Here is a 22,916-nt window from a genome sequence, read left to right on the forward strand (position 1 = left end):
GCTATTTACGCTGTCTAGCCAAAGCTATGTGACACCCAAATCACCATATTCATTAAACGTACATTGAAGAAAGCAAAAGTACAGTACATGATATGTGGCCGTTCTGATAAAGATGAATTGGAACTCTGAGACAGAGACAGAGCTCAAAAAATGTGAATGAATAGCTATTAGTGGTATATCTCCTGCACAGTATTAAAGTACACTTTCTTTCATCCACAACACACATTTTCCGACAATGCCTTCTCTATATTGTGAGGTCCCAATCCAACATGCACACAGAAGCTATTTCAATGTGCTGTAGCGGTTTGTGCCATGTTTAGCCCAATGATCCTTCAGGTCAAGTGGAATAGACAGGTCATAACCTTGAGCAGCAAGACGATTAAGCAATTTACTGAAGGCACCACCACTCATCTTTCTTCCACCCACACGGGAATAGCGTTTGTTTGATATTTGAGGTAATGGATACATAGATATGGTAGTTGTGCAGCAAGCTGACTGCCACCCACCATGACCCCATTTATAGCATGGCTGTGGAGTCCCAGTACAGGAGCAAACAGGCACTGGCATAGCAGAGTCATCAAAATTGATTTTCAACCCCAAATTATCTTTCCATGATGTGAGCTGTGTATCTCCTTCCTTGTCACTATCCATCTCTTGCAGATTTACCCAATCATCTGATGTTGTGGCTATGACCTGCATGCTTAAACTGTCTGTGCTAATTTTACCCACTCTTGGAATCTTAGCTTGCTTATTGTGTCTGCTCTCTTTAGGTCGCTTGACCTTTTTAGGAATCTTTGCTTCAGAAGTATCTGTGTCTTTCAAGTAGCCAGCTGCGGGATCTTCCGTTGAACCATGAGCAGCATCAGCTGTGGTTCTATACATTTGCTGTTGGTTATAAATGTGCTTTGCACCACTTTCAGTTCCATTTCCTGGTGAATCTGGAACCATATTGTTGTCATTTGTAGAGCTGTCCTGCAATCGAAGAGCAGCAATGGCATCGTTCCTCTCTTGAATCAAAGCATTACGCTCTGCAAGTGCTGCATCTCTCTGAAGCATTGCCATGTCTCGCTCTGCAAAAGCTCTCTTTCTCTCCTCTAGTGCCATATTCCGTTCACGGATGGCAGCATCCCTCTCAGCCATGATGGCCATGTAAGTCTTTATAGTAAAGTTATTGTGGTCCTTTATTAAAAAAGAGAATTATTAAGCACATACAAAATCAAATCAATTAATGATTAATGCAGTAGCTTGTTCAGAAAAATTAATTTAGTTGCCAGTTAATTGACGTAACGATTATCCATGAGTAAATTCTACAAGTTATCTTTTTGGTGCTTATACAGAATAGTTTCCGTCAGGTCTCATTAATGTGCAGTAAATGAAACCCAGTCTAAGTTTTCAAATGCATAACTGACGATCACTGCTAAAATAATTAGAATTTATAGTTCCTTAAGCAAAAGAACTTGCAAATTTTTCTATTTCTAGTGAAAGCAAGCCACCTTTACTGAACAAGATACTTCTGATACAGAAAAATGCAAAAGCAAAGATATAAGTACATCATCATACCATCATTAAGGGGGGAAAGCAGATGCTAAAAACCCATCTTGAATGTGGCCGTTTCTGCAGAAACACAGAAGAAAATACTTTATGTAGTGATCTAAAAGCATGATCTAATGATCTCAAAGCAATCAAAGTGCTAGATGAATGATTATCAGTCACAGACCCTAAATACTTATTGTTTTCATTCAAGCTTTCCCGGAGACAGGGACTTTATCTTATCTCCATCTATTCTATCTAATATTTCTCATGATTAAGTCCGTCCATATGCCAAGATAAAGGAAGCAAACACAGGTTTCCACACAAATAGAAGTTCCTTTCTTTTACCATCTCTGAATTCGTAAGGAAGTACCGACAAACTCCAACTCCCAACTCTACAGGCAACTTAGCTAGGGATAGAACAAAAATGAAAACAAAAGATTGATTCAAATTGAGATTAAGTTCGTTAGTAGTGTATTAAAAGTTGAAATTTTTAGAACTGATAATTTTTCTTAAAAAAGCAAATCAATATTTTTACAACCAAGAAATCCATGAGGGCAGTGAAGTTAAAATGGTGCACAAATTGAAACTCGGTATATGATGGGTCCGCCTCTCTACTCTTGTCCACATAAATACCAAGCTTTTACCCGTGACAAGGTTCAACAAACTGCCGAGGGTAAATCATATATTATCTGAATGAAATAGACTTGAATGGAGTAGAATGGATACATAGTATATATATATTTGACCCCCACAAATTATGAGATCGACACAAGTTTATTGAATTTTATGCAAAGGAAGCAAAGACAAGTTTCCCCAAACCAAAGGTAGTTTTCTCTCTTTTTACAACTCTAACTATGTAAAAAGGACAAACGGGACTAGTATGGTTTTCTAGTATGACCATATCACTCACGGATTATTAATAATATAAAGTCACAAGTTGTAGATATAGTAATAAGTTAAGTTGCTCGAACTCTGGTGCGGGTGTACGATACAGGTGCAGATCTAGAGGTCGGATCCTCTATAATCCAAATTCTAAAATTCGGGGATATGGATACGGGTGTCGGGATTCAGTTAAGTTCCATTCAAATATCTAAAAATAGAGTTATAAAGCATAAATATGAGATATAATATGGAAAACTTGAGGAGAATCCTTGAAGGAGATAAAAGGTAAGGGAGTGAAAATGGAAACTTATATATATAGGGTATTCCATTTTCTTCAATTTCACATTAGTTTTTGTTTGATTACACAAATCATTGAATTTGTCCAAAATTTCTCCCTCGAATTTGGTCAAAATACCCAAAACAGGCTGACCAAATCGGGTAAGAATTCCACACCCACATCGTGTCGACACATGTGCGGCACCGAAAGTGAAGAGTCCGAGCAACTTAGGGAATAAGCAATTATGCTTCATTCAACAAAGTTGAGTTAGGCTACATTATCCTCTATAACCAACATTAGTAATAATCAATCGTAAACTAATTGCAGTAAGTTGCAAAAAATTCCTATATATCCTCCTATGTTATTTACATCTGGTAAGAATCCTTAAATTCGCCAATGCCCACCAACACATTGAGCAAAGACTTGCTTGAAATTTTAATTACATACTCTATTTCTGGATAAACAAACATCAGGTGAAAGATCATTCTTCCTCTCCAAATAAATTTTCATCATTCTTCTTAGCAAATATACAGCATATGATGTAGCTGTACAAAGCATAAACCCAAATTGGTTTTCTAACACCTTGTGAAAGTCTATGTTCTATCACTCACTCCCAAAGTTCCATCATATGATACATGTTGAATACTTTATGACCACCTCCAGTTTATTAGGCACTAAATCATTCCACTACAACCTTGCTTATAAACACAATATTCTTTATATGAATCCCTTTAATCTAAAAGTAAGGTAAGAATGACACCAATAAGTAAGCCTTTATCCCACCTGATCAGGATTACCTATATGAATCCCCTTTCTTTCAATTGTGTTCTGTCCTTAGCTTAATACACATTGAATCTGACACATTATAGGTCTCCCTCGTCACTTACCACACCTCGTCAATTAATTTTAGGTCTAACTCATCACTTATCACACCTTCCAATGTATCCGTGAAGGTTTAAGTTGAACATGGTCAAATCATCTTAGGCGACCTTCTCTTATTACATCTTCCACGTCTAACACTTGCACCCTCACAATATGGAACTTGTCCAATACCTCATATTTACACATCCATCTTACAATTTTGTGACAGTCGTGATAGCCTTACTGCCCAATATTTACTTTCGTATAACATTATTGTTCTTAGCGTTCTATAGAACTTGTCTCTATACTTACTTAAGCATCTTCTTATTGCATATCATTCCTCATTTTATCAAATTTAACTATGTGCGCTTCATTTTCATTTATTACATCATTCTCCTCAAGCAACATCTAGCATACACTAAGGTTCAACAAGCAGTGAAAGCAATTAGATCATTTCGAACCTAGAAAGTTCATCATATATTGATATGTACAAAGTGTAAATCTAATCGAATTTGACCTCTTAAATCTACATTTTGAGAAAAAGAACACTTTCTACAAGTCACTTCTTAGGGATGCACACAAGCTAAAACAACATAGATCAAATGTTATACACACAATAAGATCGAAAGCTGGGGTTTTTACAAGTCATAAGCGAATAAGTAAAAGAAAACACAAATATGCAGTTCGGATTAGCGAAATGAAGTAGCAAAATAGAAGAGATCAAACAACGAAAACATGAAATTGAGAACGCCATTGGAAGGAAGCTTACTAGAGGGAGAGGGGAGAAGAGCTAAGCGAGAAAATTGATTAGAACCGATGCAGAGGTGAGAGATTCGATGCCAAAAGCCTCTTTTTGTTGTCTTTTTTTTTTATCTGTTCCTCTTTGTTTTCTTTTTTCTTTTTCTTTTTTTTTTTTCTTCTTTTTTCCGATTTGTCGAGCTGATAGATTCAGAGAAGATGCTTATGCACTGTCTAATCTCAGAATTTGGTACCCTAAACGGTGTCGTTTGTTATTTTGGGATGACCAGACTACGGCGTTTTGGGTATTTGACTCGTTGCAGCCTTGCAGGCATTACCGATCATGTTCCAATATGAGCTTGCGTCAATCCCAACATTTATACGGGAATTACGGAATGGTGCCTAAAGTAAATTGTTTGCGACATTTTACCCACTTAAGTATTTTTTATTATCTATTGTACCCTTGTTATTCTCTTTTTCCTTTTCTTGGGGTTGGGTGGAGTGCGCGTGGGAGTTTTTATTTGTGCATTATATTTATATTGAATTTTGATTAATTTAAATTTATTTTAAATAAGATTAATTTAGAGATTAATGCTTTCAATTAAAAAAAAAATCAAAATAAAAATTATTAGCATTAGTTAAAAAATAAGCAATTTTATTTATTATATCGAATTATTTGATAAATTTTTACCGTTTATTTTGAGATAAGTTGACTAGCTCTCTGACTGGGGGAATTATGATGTGGATATTGTAGTTGAGCATTTTATATAAGTATGTGTACAATCAGAAATTATGAAATTCTACAAATGGGGATAAATATTATGTAAATCTGCTGCAATAATTTGTCACTACAGCGTCTTAATAATATTTTTTTTAATGAATTGAAAGTAATTATTTAAATGACATAAAGCTCGTCACTTCATCGGTATCAAAGTAAGTGAATCGATTAAATTTTTTTTTTTGTTATGAAATACTAACAAAATTAATACAATCAAGATAACAGGAGACATATATTGATAAATAATAAATGGAAAAACTATACAGAATAACGAATATTTAACCTGTATTAGGTATTATAATTTGTGAATATAGTTTCCTCAATTTTTATTATTTGCTTGATTTGTATAAATTTATAATTTCTATAATTTGGTTCTTGATAGTATAAATTCATATTTTTTATATAGGTTATCCTGACTATTTGTATACGATTTATGAAAAAGTCATAATAAATTACTTTGTTTGTATATTGAGAAGCAAGTATACAGACGGAGTTATGAACTTTTTCTAAATTTACAAATACATAATTTGTATATACATACCTTAATTGTATATTCACAAGCAATATATACAAAAAAATATACAAATGAATAGATATATACAAAACGCAACCTCCATAACAAGCATAACTATAACTATAGAGCGTCATTATTAAAATTATAGTTACAGAGTTTTATTATATATGTCAATCATGTTAACTATTTTTAATTTTTTATCTAAACAAATTAGGAGATAAAAGTTGATTTATTTATTTTCAAACTACTGTAAATTATTTGTATTATTTTCTTATTTATAGAATAAAATAAGTTATTACATGGCTTTTCAGGAATTTGATTGCAAGCTCTTTTAACAGATTTATGAATATAAATGAACATTTGTAAATGGTGTATTTATAACCACACCCCCTTGAAGGTTTATAAATATAACATATCTCCTGAAATTATTATTGTAATATCAAAAGGAAGAGAGACTGTTTAATTATTTTTTTAAATTGATATATAAGTAAATTGAATTGACTTTATATTTATAGAGGAAGAAAAAATAATTACTATGACTCGTGAGTAAGGCGGAGCCACCTTGTATAAAGGGGTTCATCCAAATATTTTTTGGGGAAAAATTAGATTATATTTATATGGTGAAAATAATTTTATATGTATATAATAAACGTCGAACTCCCTTCCATTACTTCATATGTCTATTTCTACAAATATTGAATTCTCTTATTGAAAATCCGGCTCCGGTTCTGCTCGTGAGTCTGTTTAAATTGTTGCTTGATTGCAAACTTATCCAGTTATCAATTTATATATTTGCAATTTTATTTAATTGAAAGCTTATTTTAAAAATAGACAACTTTTACAAATAGCAAACATAAAATTCAAATTTGTATGTTATAGCAAAGTTTGTATAATTGCACTCCATATCAAACATATAAATGTATAATTCGATATACATATACAATTGAAGCGAAATGTATAAAATGAAGTGTATAAAACGAGAAAGAGAAAGAGACTTAAACAGAGAATTGTATAAAAACGAAGTGTATACAACGAATTATATAATTATAAATGTATAGAATAATTATATATAATTTGAATTTGTATAAAATGAGAAAGAGAGAAATGCAAAAGAGACTTGGGCGGGGGGAATATACAATTAAATCAAATTGTATAAAACGAGAAAGAGATAAATTATATACATTTGAATTTGCATAAAACGAGAAAAAGAGAAAGGCAAAAGAAAATAGGCATAGGACGAAAATATATGTATTTGCATTTGTATATACAATTTTCTATCGCTTTATACAAACAGAAACACAATTTATACATTTCGCTTCTGCTTGTACAAGCGAGAAAGGCGAGGGTGGTGAGTGAGATTAGGGAGAGTGGCGAGCGAGATCTGAAAGAGGGGAGAGAGGGAAACAAAAATATATGTATTTATACAATTTCCTCTTCTTTATACAAATATAAATAGATTTAATACACTTGTGTTTGTATAAAAGTGAGAGGAAGCGAGCGAGTGAGGTGAGTGGCGAGTGAGAGTTTGAGGGAGAGAGGTGACTGACAAACAATTTGCTACGAGACACAATTAAATCAAAGAATAATTATAACAATTAATTTGATTTACTAATTTGTCATTATATACAATTTTTCTTTAAAAAATTGTGCGTTTAAAAAACCATATCAATACAATATACTACATGATATAGATATATATATATTTAGACAATACAAGACATTTAAACTAAAAATTATTAAATAAAAAGAGTCGTAATTATTTATTAAGGAGAGAGCATAAAGTTAAAAATAAATCAGCAAAAGAAAAACAAATGATTACTCTATTTCTCTAATGACTTCAAAATACATGCAAATGACCTTCATTTTTCCTATTTCCAGCCACATTAGATTCAGCATTTTCTTAACCTCAATCCCCAAAAATGTTCCATGACAAGATTCAAACTTTATGATTAAAATTTCAATCCCCAAAGTTTAAATAGAAAACACATCCCCTAATACACACACAATAATAATGAAGTAAAGAAAAACAGCTCACAGTATTTCTCTTCTATACTAGTCTAGATAAGAATAACAGCTCTTAATCAAAATACACAACTAAATCAACGTCTAAATAACATCCACGTGTGAGCATCTAATTAATTCTTCAGAAAACTTCGATCCGTGTCACCTTAAATTGACCAATCAAAATGCAGAGAATTGTGAAACCAGGATCGTTACTCTTATTATAAATTGCGTAAGTTGCATTACAGAATGATCAGAGAAACGGTTATTGAGATATTTTTGAGAATTGAGAAGATGACGGCAATCGGAGAAGTTGAGAACCCCGCCGTTGTGCAGCGACCAACAGAGGCTTCCAAGGTTAAGGAGCAGGCTTCGGCGACAGAGAAGGCTGTTAAGGAGAAGAAACCTAGGGCTCCCAAAGAGAAGAAGCCTAAATCTGCCAAGGCTGTTACTCATCCTCCTTATTTTCAGGTATTTTTTATCAATTCATCGATAGATAAAGCTGTGCTTTTCATTATTATTTTGCCGATGTTCATCGTGTATAGATCATATAACTTGCAAATTTCAACTTGATTAAGTTTTTTGGTATGGAATTCCTGCAGATGATTAAGGAGGCTCTGTTGTCTCTGAACGAGAAAGGTGGATCGAGTCCGTATGCAGTTGCTAAATACATGGAAGACAAACATAAGGATGAATTACCAGCAAATTTCAGGAAAATTCTAGGTCTTCAATTGAAGAATTCTGCAGCAAAGGGGAAGCTAATCAAAATCAAGGCTTCATACAAACTATCTGAGGCTGGAAAGAAGGAGACTACAACAAAAACGTCTACCAAAAAGCTCCCCAAGGCCGATTCTAAGAAGAAACCTAGAAGCACCAGGGCCACTTCAACTGCAGCGAAGAAAACAGAGGTGCCGAAGAAAGCAAAAGCGACGCCAAAACCGAAGAAGGTTGGAGCCAAGAGGACAAGGAAGTCTACTCCGGCGAAGGCAAAGCAACCAAAGTCTATCAAGTCTCCTGCTGCTAAAAGGGCCAAGAAAATTGCAGTTTAAGCATGGCGGTGGGATAATACAGACTGTATATAAGAGGAATAATGGTTTGCTGCTTGTAGCTCTGTGAATAGGAAAAATGAAGCTTAGCTTTTACTTTCAGTCATCTAGTTCGGTAGTGTAGGTCGGGTTTGCTGAAGTTTGGTTAATGAAGGCTCTGTATCTCTGCAAATTAAGGCGTTGTTCTGTCAATAATCATCTTTTTTCTTTCAAATTTGCCGAGTTACTTTTCTAATGATCATTAATGGCATTGTATAATCATTGATTGGTCGACGATAGTCAATTGCCTGTATCACAAATTCAAGATTTTGTGTGAGCATTACACGAACAATTCCATTGAAGAAATATATTTTTCAAGTTTCATAATTGATTTATGATGTCTATAAAATTTTTAAATGAAATTATTATTAAATAAATATAGATAACTCTCGCATTCTGTAATTTGTATTCTTGGTAAGAATCTACCTGTGATTCATCGAGTAATATCTATGTTTGAAAAATTACTTAGAATATTACCTAAGAATATTAATCATCTAATTTTATCTATTTTTTTTTCAAAATATATTTAGACACAAAAAAATATATTATTTTTCTTTTATTAAAATGTCATGTAATATTTTTTATTTATTATTAATATTTTTCTAATTTTTTTAAAGAACAGGAGAAATTCAGCTATTTTTGTTAATTTTTTTAAATCTATCTTATATATAATAGGAGAAATAAAAAGTGTCAAATGTCAGAATCACAAATATTCAAGAATTTTAATTTTTGAAAAAACATGTTAAATATGCTCTAAAAATACAATTAAAAGAACAAGAATTTTAACATAACTATTTTAAATAGAAAATAAAAACTCTTTTGTATTAAAAAACTATAACGACAAAAAATTAATGATTTTTAAATGCCTCTAGTTTCAATTTTAAATGCAAAAAATGAAATTGAACAACAGTGACTGTAATATTTATTTATATTTATCACATTTTTGGTGATTTTAGAAACTGCTCCAACAAAATGAAATATGGAAATAACTATTTATAAAGGAGAAGAAAAAGTGCACCATAAAAAAATTAATTAATAAAAAAACTTATAATAAAAAATAATAATTATCTTAAAAAAATTAAAAAACTTATTTTTAAAAAATAGTTAAAACAACTAATTAGTAGATAGTTGTAAAAATGAGTTACTTTTTTTCATTAATTTTTAAAATTTATCTTTATATATCCAAAAAACAAAACATTTTCAAAAAATATAAATAGATTACAATATTTAAAAAAAACATATTGCAACCTAACGTTTAAATAGGTTTAAAGCATATTCTTTTAATAATAATAAAAAATGTGACATGACATCATAATAGGAGAAAGATAATGTATTTTTTGTGTCGTATAATTTGAGAAAAATAGGTAAAGTTGAGTGATATTATAATTCTAAAACAAACACAAGTGATATTTCTAGAAAATTTCTCAAACATGAATGACTATTAGAGAAATTACTCTGATTACTTTGATCATAAAATTCAAAATTCCAATTTTAAAATATTTAATTTAAATTCAACTCTTATTTATGAAATGTACAAAAAAAAATTACTTTAATTTCATATCCCAAAAGTTTATCTCAAAACTTTATAAAATGTATAACTTAATTTCTAAGTTTATTTTATGTCTTATTCAAAAGACTCTTTAAGTTTATTTTATGTTGTATTCAAAAGGCTCGTAATTTTAAGTTTTTCTTAAAAATATTATTTATAATTAAACTGATTAAATTATTAGTTGTAAATACTTATATTAAATAATTATCGTTAAAATTATTATTGATATTTTTTAAATTAATAGTTTTTTATAAAATTATGTGCATTTAAAATTTTTTAATAGCATATAATCATAAATAATTATTGATCAACAAAATATTGATATGTATGATAATTAATATAGTGTCTTAGATATTTTGATACCATATGTGAACTGAAATTTACTTATCTGTTAAGAATATATAAGCATGGAATAAATTTTGCTAATTTTCAGAAATTGTGAAATTTATGCACATGCAAATCAAAATCAACATTTAAATTACAAAAAAGAAAAAAACATTTAAATTACTAACTCAAAAGTTAATTTTTGGATTGAGAAATAGCAAATTTGTTTATTATTATTATTAAAACTAAAAATAATATATTTTGTAATTTGCATTATCTCGCGTACTTTTTCCGCGTTTCTGAAAACTATAAATAAAGGTAGCCGCTAATTCACAAGCGTAACATAGACGACTCCGTGTCACTGCTCTCCGGTAACGACGGCCGATCAAGATCAATTTTCCGATCTTGGTATTCTTCCATCCGACAACTTGAGTTTATTGGAATTCACGCATGCTGTCGATGGCCGATCAAGATCGAGAATTCTCCACTGGATTGCTGTCCCAGTGACGATTCCGATCAAAACCCTAAACCCCAAATCTTAGAATCCCCAATGATTCCGGTATCCTTCTCTCGATTAAACAAAGAAACAAGGAAAATTCGAGAACTTAATTATCCAGATTATCTTTTAATTCTTGCATACATTCCTTGTTTGAAAAAAAAACCAAGAAATTGTCGTCTTTTTGAAGTTAAATTGGAATTCTTTATTTTAGAAAAATCAAGAACTCGTCTTTTTTTAAAATTATTGGTATTCTTTAACCATATTTTAGGATCTTCAAGAAATCTTTTTTTTTAAAAAAAAATTATTATGTCATTATTCTAGCCGTGTGTGTTAAGTTTGTTCAAGAATCTGTTTTTACTTTTTTAGAGACATTAAGCGAATGCCTGAGGCTATTTGGAGTTCAATGTCATTATGTTTTCACAAGGGTTGTTTAGGAGTGTTTCAACAGCGCTATGCTGGTGCCACAAAGTCATTGACGTGGAGTTGTTCTTGAACCCACTCGCACAACTCTAATTATAAGAAGTTGTGATTAGTAGTATTTTGAATTAAGTAGTTTAATTATTAGACAGACAGACACTGTAAACGCTCTCACCGACCATCTTCCTTTACATGATCTAGACTTTTCGACTTTGATTGTTTCTGATTTTGTTATTGTTTTAATTTGAGAATCAGTATAAGTCTGCTGAGAACATCATAGTTAAGTGACTAACGGTGGCAAGTCGTGCCTTCATGCAGTTCTAATCATTGCACCTGTGAATTTGTCTGTGGCTTACACAAAAGGCATTACACAAAAGGCAGTGACTGGTGAGACTTCTGTGCGTATTCTGAATTATTTTTTTCGGCGTGTATTTAAAAAAAGTTTTCATTTTGAAAGCTATAAAATGACACCGCCATCTTCACTCGCTACCTCTTCTGATTACAAATTACGCGACTGGTGCAGTATATAACTTCATACGCTACTGACACTCCTTGTAGAACTTCATAAACTATTTTCCTTTACAAGGTCTAAGACTGTTTGACTTTGATTGTTTCTTAAAAATGGAGAAGTGTGCCACCTAAGAAATAGTGAATTTGGTTCATCTTTTTTGATTTTGTAAATGTTTGAGGATTTGCAGAGGTGGGCTGCTGAGAACATCACACATTTTTAATTGTTTAGACTAATTGCACCTGTGAATTTGTGTGTTGCTTGCACAAAAAGCATTGACCAGTGAGGCTCTTCATTCTTATGTTCCTTTGTTTGCTGCTTCCTTATAGGGCCGTTCTTGTGTTTGTTCTTATAAGTAATGTACTCCTAGTTTGAACTTTAACCCAGTTTCCACTTTTCACCCTCCACCAGGTATCTGTTGCTATAGGCATTGGGACCTGCTATGTTAAGGTGGTATCAGTTCCTTTCCCACTCCTCACTAAACTACCCTTTTCATGATATTACTCGTGCACTCCCTCTTTTGTTATTCTTTGTGCTCACTCTACTCGGTTTTATACACAATAAAGATTTAGAGGTTTTCATATGTCGATGTTCATCAAACAAGTTACTTGTCCAGCTAAAGAATTGTTGGTTTGGCCCGGCAATTCATCTTTTGGGTCTATGAGATTTTTCGAGAAATTTCATTTTTTGGTCTTTCTTTTCTGTCTCATAGGCAAACTGATGCTTGCAGCCATGCTGGGTTTCAACGCTTCTGAGCTAATCATGTTTGGGAGTCGCAAAGTTCAATTTTTTTTGTTGGTAAATCACCCTTTTGTGAAACTACACGATCTTCTACTTTTCTTGTTCTTTTATTACTCTCTCTTGTATAACTCAAAAAAAGCAATTTATGTTCTCTTTGAGCTGAAAAACTGTTGATTGGCATGGCAGCTCAGGTGGGTATATGAGATTTAGGAGAAAGTTACATTTTATGGTGCATTTTCTCTGTCTCATAAGGCTTATGGATGCTTGCAGCCATGACAGACCGATGCTTGCAGTCATTCTGGGTGTCAAAGCTTTTGAGCTAATCATGTTTGGTTGTTGCAAGTTCAATATTTTTGTCGCTAAATAATCCTTTTTGTGAAACTACACGACCATCTTCTTTCTTGTTCTTATTACTCTCTCTTGTATAACTCAATCAAGGCAATTTAAATCTCTCTATAGCTGTTGCTTGGCATGAAACCGCAGGTGGGTATATGAGATTTAGGAGAAAGTTCCATTTCTGGTGCATCTTCTCTGTATCATGATGCTTGCAGCCACGTACAGATTCCAAAGCTTTTGAGTTGGTTCGTGTTTCGTCTTAGAAAATTTCAGTTTCCTTCCCACCCTCCCCAAACTACCCTTTTCGTGAAAACAAACATGACCTTCCTCTTTTTTTAATTATATGGAGGTTTTGTCTTTTGTGGAAGTTCAATAATTCTTCTTGCTCTTCAGGTGGGTCTATGAGATTGGAATTAAATTTCCATCTCATGGTCTTCTCCATCTCACACGACTGATTGATGCTTGTAGCCACGACAAATTTCAATTCTTCTGAGCTCATCGTGTTTTGTCTTTGTAGAGTTCAGTTCTGTTTCTTTCACCAAACCACCATTTTGGTGAAATCACACACGACCTTCCATTTTTCTTATTTTTAGTGCTCTTTCCAGTATAACTCAAAAGGGCAATCAAACCTGTTCTCTGTTGAGCTGAAAAACTGTTTCTTGGCATGGATCACATGTGGGTCTCTGAGATTTTGGAAGAAATACCATGTCTTGGTGTTTTTTCTCTGTCTCTCAAGGGTAACTAATGCTTGCAGCCATGACATGTTTCTAAGCTTTTGAGCTGATTCGTGTTTTGGGTTGAGTTTCTTACCCATCCCTCATCGTACCACCCTCTTTGTGATATTACACATGCACTTTCTCTTCTCTTGTTCTTTGTACTCACTCTACAATGAGGATTTGGAGGTTTTCATCCATCGATGAATCAAACATGTCTCATGTCAAACTAAAGAACTTTTGCTTGGCACGGCACTTCAGGCGGGTCTATGAGATTTTGGGAAATGTTCTACTTATTGGTCTTTCTTCTCTGTCTCCTAGGCAAACTGGTGTTTGCTGCCATGCTGGGTTTCGAAGCTTCTGAGATAATCATGTCCGGGCGTTGCAAAGTTCAATTGTTTTGTCACTATATCATCCTTTTGGTGAAACTACATGACCTTTTGCTTTTCTAGTTCTTATTACTCAGTCATGTAAAATTCAAAAAAAGCAATTTAACAAGTTCTCTCTTGAGCAGAAAAACTGTTGCTTGGCATGGCACCTCAGGTGGGTATATGAGATTTAGGAGTAATTTCCATTTCATGGTGCATCTTCTCCGTCTCATATGGCTTACTGACTATTGCAGCCAAGACAGATTTCAATGTTGTTGAGTTGATTCGTTTTTCCGCTTGGCAAAGTTCAGTTTCCTTTCCCCTCCCCCAAATCACCCTTTCCGTGAAATTACACATGACCTCCTCTTTTTGTTATTCTTATAACTCTTTCTCCTCTGTTAATAAACCATGAGGAAGTGGAGATTTTTTTCTTTTGTGGAATTTCAATAGAACTTGTTTTCTCTCAAGGTGATTAAATTGATGCTTGGTAGTAGGTACGACACCTCAGGTGGGTCTATGAGATTTTGGAATTAAATTTCTATTTCATGGTGTTTATTCTTCATCTCACTTGACTAGCCAATGCTTGTAGCCAAGACAGATTTCAATGTTTTTATTCTAACTGTGTTTTGGCTTCGCATGTTCAATTTTTTTCTCTCACAAACCTCCCTTTTGGTTATATTATGCATGACTTTCCATTTTTCATATTTTAATTCTCTCCCCGTATAACTCAAAATGGCACTCAAACTTGTTCTCTGTGGAGCCGAATTACTGCTTGGCTTGGCATCCATGTGGGTTTGTGTGATTATGGGAAAAGTTTCATATCCTTTTGTACTTTCCTCTGTTTCACAAGGTTAACTAATGTTTTGCAGCCATGACAGGTTTCTATGCTTTTGAGCTGATTCATGTTTCTTTCCCACCCATCACCTAACCACTTGCACTCCCTCTTTTCTTATTCTTAGTACTCACTCTGCTCTGCTTTATACACAGTGAGATTTGGAAGTTTTCATCCATTGCATTCAATAAAACATGTTGCTTGTCGCGCTAAAGAACTGTTGCTTGGCACAACACTTCCAGTGGTCTGTGAGATTTTGGGATAAATTCCATTTTTTGTTCTTTCTTCGGTGTCTCATAGACAAACTTATGCTGGCAGCCATGTTGGGTTTCAAAGCTTTTGAGCTAATCGTGTTTGGACGTCTAAAAGTTCAATCTTTTTGTCGGCAAATCAACCTTTTGGTGTAGGTGCCAGACCTTCTACTTTTCTTGTTCTTAGTACTCTCTCTTGTTTAACATGTTCTCTTTTGAGCTAAAATTTGATGCTTGGCATGACACCTCAGGTGGGTATATGAGATTTAGGAGAAAGTTACATTTAATGATTCATCTTCTCTGTCTCATAAAGCTAACTGTTGCTTGCAACCATGACAGATTTCAAAGCTTTTCAGTTGATTCGTGTTTTGGCTTGGCAAAGTTCATTTTCCTTTCACCCCTCCCCAGACCACCCTTTTTGTGAAACTGCACATGACTTTCCTCTTTTCTTATTCTTACTACTCTTTCTTCTAAGTTTGTATACCATGAGGATGTGGAGGTTTTGTCTTCCCTTGAAGTTCAGTTAAACTTTTTTTCTCTTGAGTTGATGAAACTGTTGCTTGTCACGTCACCTCAGGTGGGTCTATGAGATTTTGGAATCAAATTTCCATTTCATGGTGTTATTTCTCCATTCTCATACTGTCAACTTATTTGTATATGATTTTTGGACCACCAGGAAAAGGTAAAAAAATATGTAGGTCGCTTGAAGATGAAAGACAATATTTGAAGTTTATGTTCTCTTTTGCTTTTCACAGTTCATATTGTTTCTTACTTCATTTTTTTCCTTTTAATTGTGGATCCTTATTTTGCTCTCACAGAACCCAAAAATGCTCTTTGCAAGCAATACAAGCAATCAACTTGAATGATGTAAGCTTTTAGCTCAGTGCTGTTGAGCTTTTAGCTAAGTGTTGTCTTTATTCAGTTATTAATTTTTGGAAGTCATTTAGGTTCTGGACTGTGATTTTCTTGAGCCTAAGGTCTACCCTTATCTTGGCGAGGTAACCCGACAAGGCATCTCCGTTGGGAAACCGAGGTTTGCTGGCATGGGGGTTGCTGTGTATCCTTTTATCCTGGTTTAATCTGAGCCTTAGAAAGAATCGGCCGAATGACGCTTGAACTCTTGTGAATTCCCTTTCGTTAGGTTAGCCTAAAAAGGCAAGAATGAGGCAGCAGAGAGCATGGTACTTCTATCAAGGTTGGTTGCCCCTCTCTCTATGCTTCGCCTATGATTCTCCATTTTTTAAAACAAACCAATAGCCCTTTAAAAAAAGAGAGACAGAGAGAGTGCACTTGAGTTTCTCGGTTTCTTTGCATTATTGCACCCTTGGACGTATGCTCATATGGGCCATACACAACTATACTAAAAGAACATGGCTATGAAAATCATTAAAGAGGCAGTGATGATTTCTGGGTTAACTAAATTAGGGCAGTGAGATTACCCAACCCCGTATCTTGGCGTGGCAACCCGGTATGGCTTGTAATTGAGAAGCATAACTCACACATGCAACCATGTAGCCATGGCGTGGTTGGATTCTCTTTGGCCTTATCATAACACAAATCTGAGCCTCAATTTGCCGAAGAAAAAAAATGGAAAGGGTCAAAGTTACACCTTTACTATGCATAAGTTGCAATATCTTTTCCATGATAAATGTGGGAGATATTGAAACCACACCCTTCTCGTTTGCAGTTTTAATGCTTTTAGCACAACTGCAAAAAAATTATGTAGTTTAATTGTAAGAAAAGTAGTGATTTTTAGTACTTTGGATGTAGACACTCAATTGGACATACTTTCGTCGATGCACTCAGTGGTCATTTTCCTTTACATGGTCTTGATTTTTTTATTGTTTCTTAGAAGTTGAAATTGTGACTTGTAAGAGAATGAGGAATTGGGACCTGCTATGGACTGTGGTAAGGTGGATGACAATGGTAAGTATTACTTTCTTTAACATTGATCTAATGCACTTTGATGTGCAGTTTCTGGTCAATTTATTATATATTACTTCATCATCTGACATTTTACTTTCTTTTTAAGGATAATATGATGTTAACTTTCTTTTGAAGGATCATCTGAAGTTGCACTTTCTTTTGAAGGATCATCTGAAGTTGTACCTTCTTTGAAGAATCATCTGAATTTGTACCTTCTTTTGAAGGATCGCCTGGAGTTATACTTTCTTGTTGGACAACTTCTTGAGTCCCCCACAAAGGATCAGGGTAAGGTCTATCTACCAATGCTAGCTTTTAATTATAGGATAAGGCTGTCATAATGACAGATGAGGTTGTATAGACCTTCCTCTTTTCTTATTCTTATTACTCTCTCTGCTCCGTTTATAAACTATGAGGTTGTGGAAGTTTTGCCTTCTGTGGAAGTTCAATAAAACTTATTTTCTCTCGAACTGATTGAACTATTGCTTGGCGCTGCACCTCAGATGGAACTATGAGATTTTAGAATTAAATTTCTATTTCATGGTGTTTCTTCACCAGCTTATTCGGCTAACTAATGCTTGAAGCCTTGACGGATTTCAATGCTTTTGAGCTTATTGTGTTTTTGCTTCATGAAGTTCATTTTTTATTCCTCATTAAACAACCCTTTTGGTGAAACTACACATCACCTTCCATTTTTATCTTTTTAATACCCTCTCCGGTATAACTAAAACTGGCAATCAAGCACGTTCTCGCTTGAGCTGAAAAACTATTACCTGGCATGGCATCTCATGTGGGTCTGTGAGATTTTGGAGAAAATTCTGTTTCATGGTATTTTTTCTCTGTCCCACAAGGGTAACTAATGTTTGCAGCCATGACAGATTTATAAGCTTTAAGGGTAACTTATGCGGCCAATACTTGGGTCGGGCATTGGAGCTACCCTTATCTTGGCGAGGCAACCCTGTAAGGCATCTCCATTTTGCAACTGAGGTCTGCAGCCATGGCGGTTGCTTTGTCTTCTTTAGGCTAGTTTTATAACGAATTTGAGCCTTAGGAGAAAGAATTGGCCTAATGACGCTTGAAGTCTTGTGAATTCCCTACTGTTAGGTCAGCCTATAAAGGCAAGAATGAGGCAGCAGGAACTATGGTATTTCTTATCAAGGTTGGTTGGTTTCCCTTTTCTCTATGTTTTGCCTATGATTCTCCATTTTTAAAACAAACCAACACAGCCCTTAAAAAAGAAAGAGAGTGAGAGAGTACACTTGAGTTCTTGCCTGCATTCTTCTTAAGAAAATTATGTTTTTAAGGAATTCAAAGAAACAATAGTTTTCAAGAATGTACTGGCATGATACGAATTAAATGAAATTCGAGAAACCTTTGATTCTCCTTTTTGTGAGCCTAAGGAGAAAGAATTACTCATTTATTTTTCATCGTGTAATAATCCACATTTTTATTTACCAAATAGCAGGTTTTACGTTATTATTAGAACATAACTAATCTTCAACAAGTAATATCTTCCTCTCTTATATTGCAATTTTATGACATTACTGAAGAAAAAAAGTCTGATATAGAGTGCTTTATCATGCTTCTTCACTTTGTGATGTTTTGGTGAAAGTATATTTCTGTGTAGAAACTTAGGTCGATGTCGAAATAAATGTGCGTCCCTTTTTACATAGTCAAGGATTATGATTTTTTTTGTTTGATTCTTGCATTTATCTTCGTTGAGCATTACAGTCATTGTCATTTTCTTCAGCATGCTGAAATGAGAGAATTCGTTTGGAAGAATTACGTGAGAAGGCAATGATTGTAAAAATTCATTTCGACTTGGAGTCTGTACTTTATTGAATTATCAGGTCCTACTTTAAAAATCAGGACAAGAACCTATCTTCATTCTGAGCAAGAATTGGAATCTTCATTTTGATAGTAGGTAACATTGGTTTGGAGTCTGGTGGGGAAGTTTAAAAACTCTTTATGACAGGTAACATTGATTTTGATTTTTGAGTCTTTGACCACTCTTTTGCAGTTCATGCCTGAAATTGGTTAGCAATTACTACTCAACTATGCTGATCAAATTCTAAATTGGTATTGGGGGATCGACAATAATCATTCTCAAGCTTCAGGATCATTTACCAGGTAAGCTACGATCTTTGTTTGTTTTTCATTTCACAAACCGGTCTATGGAACTTGACATTTACCAGAAATTCCGTTGCACTAAATTTCTCAATGTTCATTAAAGTTAAACCTTACTCCGAGCATGGAGTTATATGTTTTGGTTAAAGCAGGAATTTAAATCTAATCCAGTGGCAGCCAACATCTGTCTCACTTATTGCGGTAACATTCTCTGCTGTCATATTATACATTCAATAAGTTAAGTACATGTAAACCATTTGCAAATCAGTCTTTGAAGGGAGAGCTATATAAGTACTGATTGTAGTTGTTAATGTAGGATTAGTTTCTCACCTACATTTTCAAACCTTTTACTACACTTTATACCTTGTTCTCTCAACCTTCATATTCCATCTTCTGAAGGATCTATGCCTGTCTAAATGTGGAAAACAAATCACTACAATCACTTCTTCTCAGGCTGGTTATTCCTTTCTGAGTTGACAATAACAGTTTATATCAGTTCTGTGCTCCATCATGTTGAAAGCCAGAAGGGTTTTTGAGGGTTTAAGGCTTTCAAGTGTCATTTGTGTGCATTTTCTCTTGAAGTCCATTTTATGTTTTAATTGGGTTGATTATTGCAGTAACTTATAAGGGAAGAGCTTTTTTGTTCTAGTACCATCATTAACAAGAAAAGGTTTGTTTTTCTGGTCATACAGGTTTTGTGTATTTTGTGCGTTTAATCTAACTGTTGTGGATCTGTTAGAATTTATTCAACAGGTTAGTCCATTGACACTAACTAGCTCTCATATTTTAATCTTTCATCTAACTCCGATCTTTCTCATGAAGTATTTGCTCAAGTTCTTGTTTAAATGCCGTGCCAAGTTCTCTGAAGAATGTATTTGCAACCCACAGCTTGCTGATACAGATGGATCATCAATAGTACGCCCATCAGTGAATAAACAAGGCTTGTGGTGTAAGTTATTTTTTAATTTGTGAATTTGGAGCTATCATGATTCTCTCTCGCCTCCACCCACCCCACATATGAAAAAGAGAGAACATGGAATTAGAATATGAAGCTATTTAAGATATTTTTCTTTATTCTTGTTGCCTTCGTTTTCATTTTGTAATGGAACAATAACTCTGAAATGGACAAAGCGGAAAAGAAACAGAGGAATAAGATTTAGGAGTAAGTTCCATTTCATTATGTGCATCTTCTTTGTCTCATAAAGCTAACTAGTGCTTGCAGCCATGACAGATCTCAAAGCTTTTGAGTTGATTCGTGTTTTGGCTTGGCAAAGACTAATTTTCTTTCCCCCTTCCCCAAGCCACCCTTTTGGTGAAATTACACGACTTTCCACTTTTGTTATTCTTTTAGTACTCTTTCTGCTCAGTTTATGAACCATGAGGATATGGAAGTTCAATAAAACTTGTTTTCTCTCGAACTGATTGAATCAAAGAGTGAGCAGCGGCCAGGTTTAGTGAAATTACATATGACCTTCCATTTTTCTTATTTTTAGTACTATCTCCTGTATAACTTAAAATGGCAAATCAAACATGTTCTCTATTCAGCTGTAAAATTTTTGCTTGGCATGTCATCTCATGAGGATTTCTGAGATTTTGGAGAAAGTTCCATTCATGGTTTTTTTTTAATCTCTGTCTTACATGGCTAACTGATGCTTGCAGTCGTGATAGGTTTCTAAGCTTTAAGGCTGATTTGTGTATTGTGTTGAGTTTCTTTTCCACCCCTCACCGAACCACCCTTCATGATATTGCACATGCAATCCCTCTTTTCTTATTCCTAGTGTTGACTTTTCTCTTTTCGTGGTACGCAAAAAAAAGTTCTTGCATGAATGCTTGATTAAAAAATTTCAAGAACTTGTTGGCGAATTATAAGGAAATCAAAGAAATCGTAGTTTTTAAGAATATACTGGCATTGCACACATAAAGGAAATTCAAGAAATCTTTTTGTTTAAAAAATTATGTTGTTATTCTTGCAATGTGTGTTAAGGATGTTCAAGAATTTGTTTTTACCTTTTTAGTGAGATTGGGATAATTAAGCGAATGCCTCAGGCTATTTGGAGCTTAACCTAGTTTCCACCAGGTATGTGTTGCTATAGGCACCCGAGACCTGCTACGGTAAGGTGGATGGCAATGGTAAGCATTACTTGTGCAGTAAGTTTTGTTCAATATTATTATATATTACTTCATCAGCTGAAGTTGTAGTTCCTTTTGAAGGATCATCTGAAGTTGTACTTTCTTTTGAAGGGTCATCTCAAGTTGCACTTTCTTTTGAATAATCATCTGATGTTTACTTTCTTTTGATGGATAATCTGAAGCTGCACTTTCTTTTGAAGGATCATCTGAAGTTGTACTTTCTTGTCGGACAACTTCTCGAGTCCCCACAGAGGACAGGGTAAGGATCCACCAATGTTAGCTTTTATTTATAGGATAAGGCTGTGATGATGACAAATGAAGTTGTATAGGGTTGGGTCTGGCATTGGAGCTACCCTTATCTTGGGGAGGCAACCCGTTAAGGCATCTCCGTTTTGCAGCTGAGGTCTGCAGCCATTGTGGTTGTTTTGTCTCCTTTTGCCTGGTTAAATCTGAGCCTTAGGAGAAAGAATTAACTGAAAGACACTTGAAGTCTTGTGAATTTCCTTCTGTTAGGTTAGCCTAAAAAGGCAAGAATGAGGCAGCAAAGAGTATGGGATTTCTATCAAGGGTGGTTTCCTTCTCCCTAAACTTTTCCTATGATTCTACATTTTTTAAAACAAATCAACAGCCCTTAAAAAAGAAAGAGGACACAGAGAATACACTTGAGTTTCTGGGTTTCTTTGCATTTTTGCATTCTTAGATGTATGCTCATAAGGCAATACACACAACTATACTACAACAGCTTGACTATGAAAATTATTGAAGTGGCAGTGATGATTTTTGGGCTAACTAAATTCGGGCATTGAGGTTACTCAACCCGTATCATTGTGGGGAAACCTGGTATGGCCTGTAATTGAGACGCATAAATCACACATGCAATCGTGCATTGCTGCCATGTCGTGGTATGCTTCTCTTTGGCCTTGCCATAACACAAATCTGAGCCTCAATTTGCTAAACAGAAGGGAAAAGGGTCAAAATTACCTCTTTATATGCACAAGGGGAAATATTATTTCCATGATTAATGTGGGAGATATTGAAATCACGCACGTCCTTCTGATTAGCAATTTTGATGCTTTTCATTCGTAATGTGTCTCCATCTTTTGATAAGTACCAGCTCAAGAACGAGGCATTTAAATGAAATGTTGGATTATTGAGGGGTGTTTGCGGCCACCTCTTGTAAGCCCAGATCCTATTTTTGATGTTTTGCATTGTTATGCATCTTTTATAGCTTCAACGTTTATATTCCTCCCACTGATGGATATATGTATGTCTAAATGCGAAAAAAACATGACAAACACTTCTTCTCAGGCTGGTTATTCCATTTTGAGGTGTCAATAACACTGTTTATATCAGTTCTGTGTTCCATCTTGTTGAAACCAAGAAGGATTTTTGAGGGTTTAACCCTTTGAAGTGTCATTCTTGTGTATTGTCTCTTAAGGTCCATTTATGTTTTATTTGGGTTGATTATAGCCAGTGAATTATGAATGGTAACTTATAAGGGAAGAGCTTTTTTGTTCAAACATTCTAAT

At 34.2% G+C, this 22,916-nt stretch overlaps 2 protein-coding genes across 2 annotated transcripts; one reads left to right on the plus strand and one right to left on the minus strand.

Moving 5' to 3' along the window:
* Positions 1 to 60: 60 nt before the first annotated feature.
* BBR/BPC2 (GAGA-binding transcriptional activator) lies at positions 61 to 4,379 on the minus strand. The gene is made up of 3 exons (NM_001279314.1): positions 4,323 to 4,379; positions 1,561 to 1,614; positions 61 to 1,179 (listed from the first exon to the last, which is right to left on the minus strand). Exons 2-3 carry the CDS (start codon positions 1,564 to 1,566, stop codon positions 283 to 285), a joined length of 903 nt encoding a protein of 300 aa, NP_001266243.1. The 5' UTR covers positions 1,567 to 1,614; positions 4,323 to 4,379; the 3' UTR covers positions 61 to 282.
* Positions 4,380 to 7,839: 3,460 nt separating this feature from the next.
* Positions 7,840 to 8,844, plus strand: LOC544142 (H1 histone-like protein). The gene is made up of 2 exons (NM_001247460.2): positions 7,840 to 8,055; positions 8,187 to 8,844. The coding sequence occupies exons 1-2, from the start codon at positions 7,879 to 7,881 to the stop codon at positions 8,631 to 8,633; spliced, it is 624 nt and encodes a 207-aa protein (NP_001234389.1). The 5' UTR covers positions 7,840 to 7,878; the 3' UTR covers positions 8,634 to 8,844.
* Positions 8,845 to 22,916: the final 14,072 nt, after the last annotated feature.

The sequence above is a fragment of the Solanum lycopersicum genome, chromosome 2 (genome assembly GCF_036512215.1).
Source record: "Solanum lycopersicum chromosome 2, SLM_r2.1".
Lineage (NCBI taxonomy): Eukaryota > Viridiplantae > Streptophyta > Magnoliopsida > Solanales > Solanaceae > Solanum > Solanum lycopersicum.

Coding starts and splice junctions, on each gene's coding strand:
- LOC544142 (NM_001247460.2), top strand. CDS start 7,879: ATGACGGCAATCGGAGAAGTTGAGAACCCCGCCGTTGTGCAGCGACCA. Junction 8,056..8,186: donor CTCATCCTCCTTATTTTCAG/GTATTTTTTATC, acceptor GAATTCCTGCAG/ATGATTAAGGAGGCTCTGTT.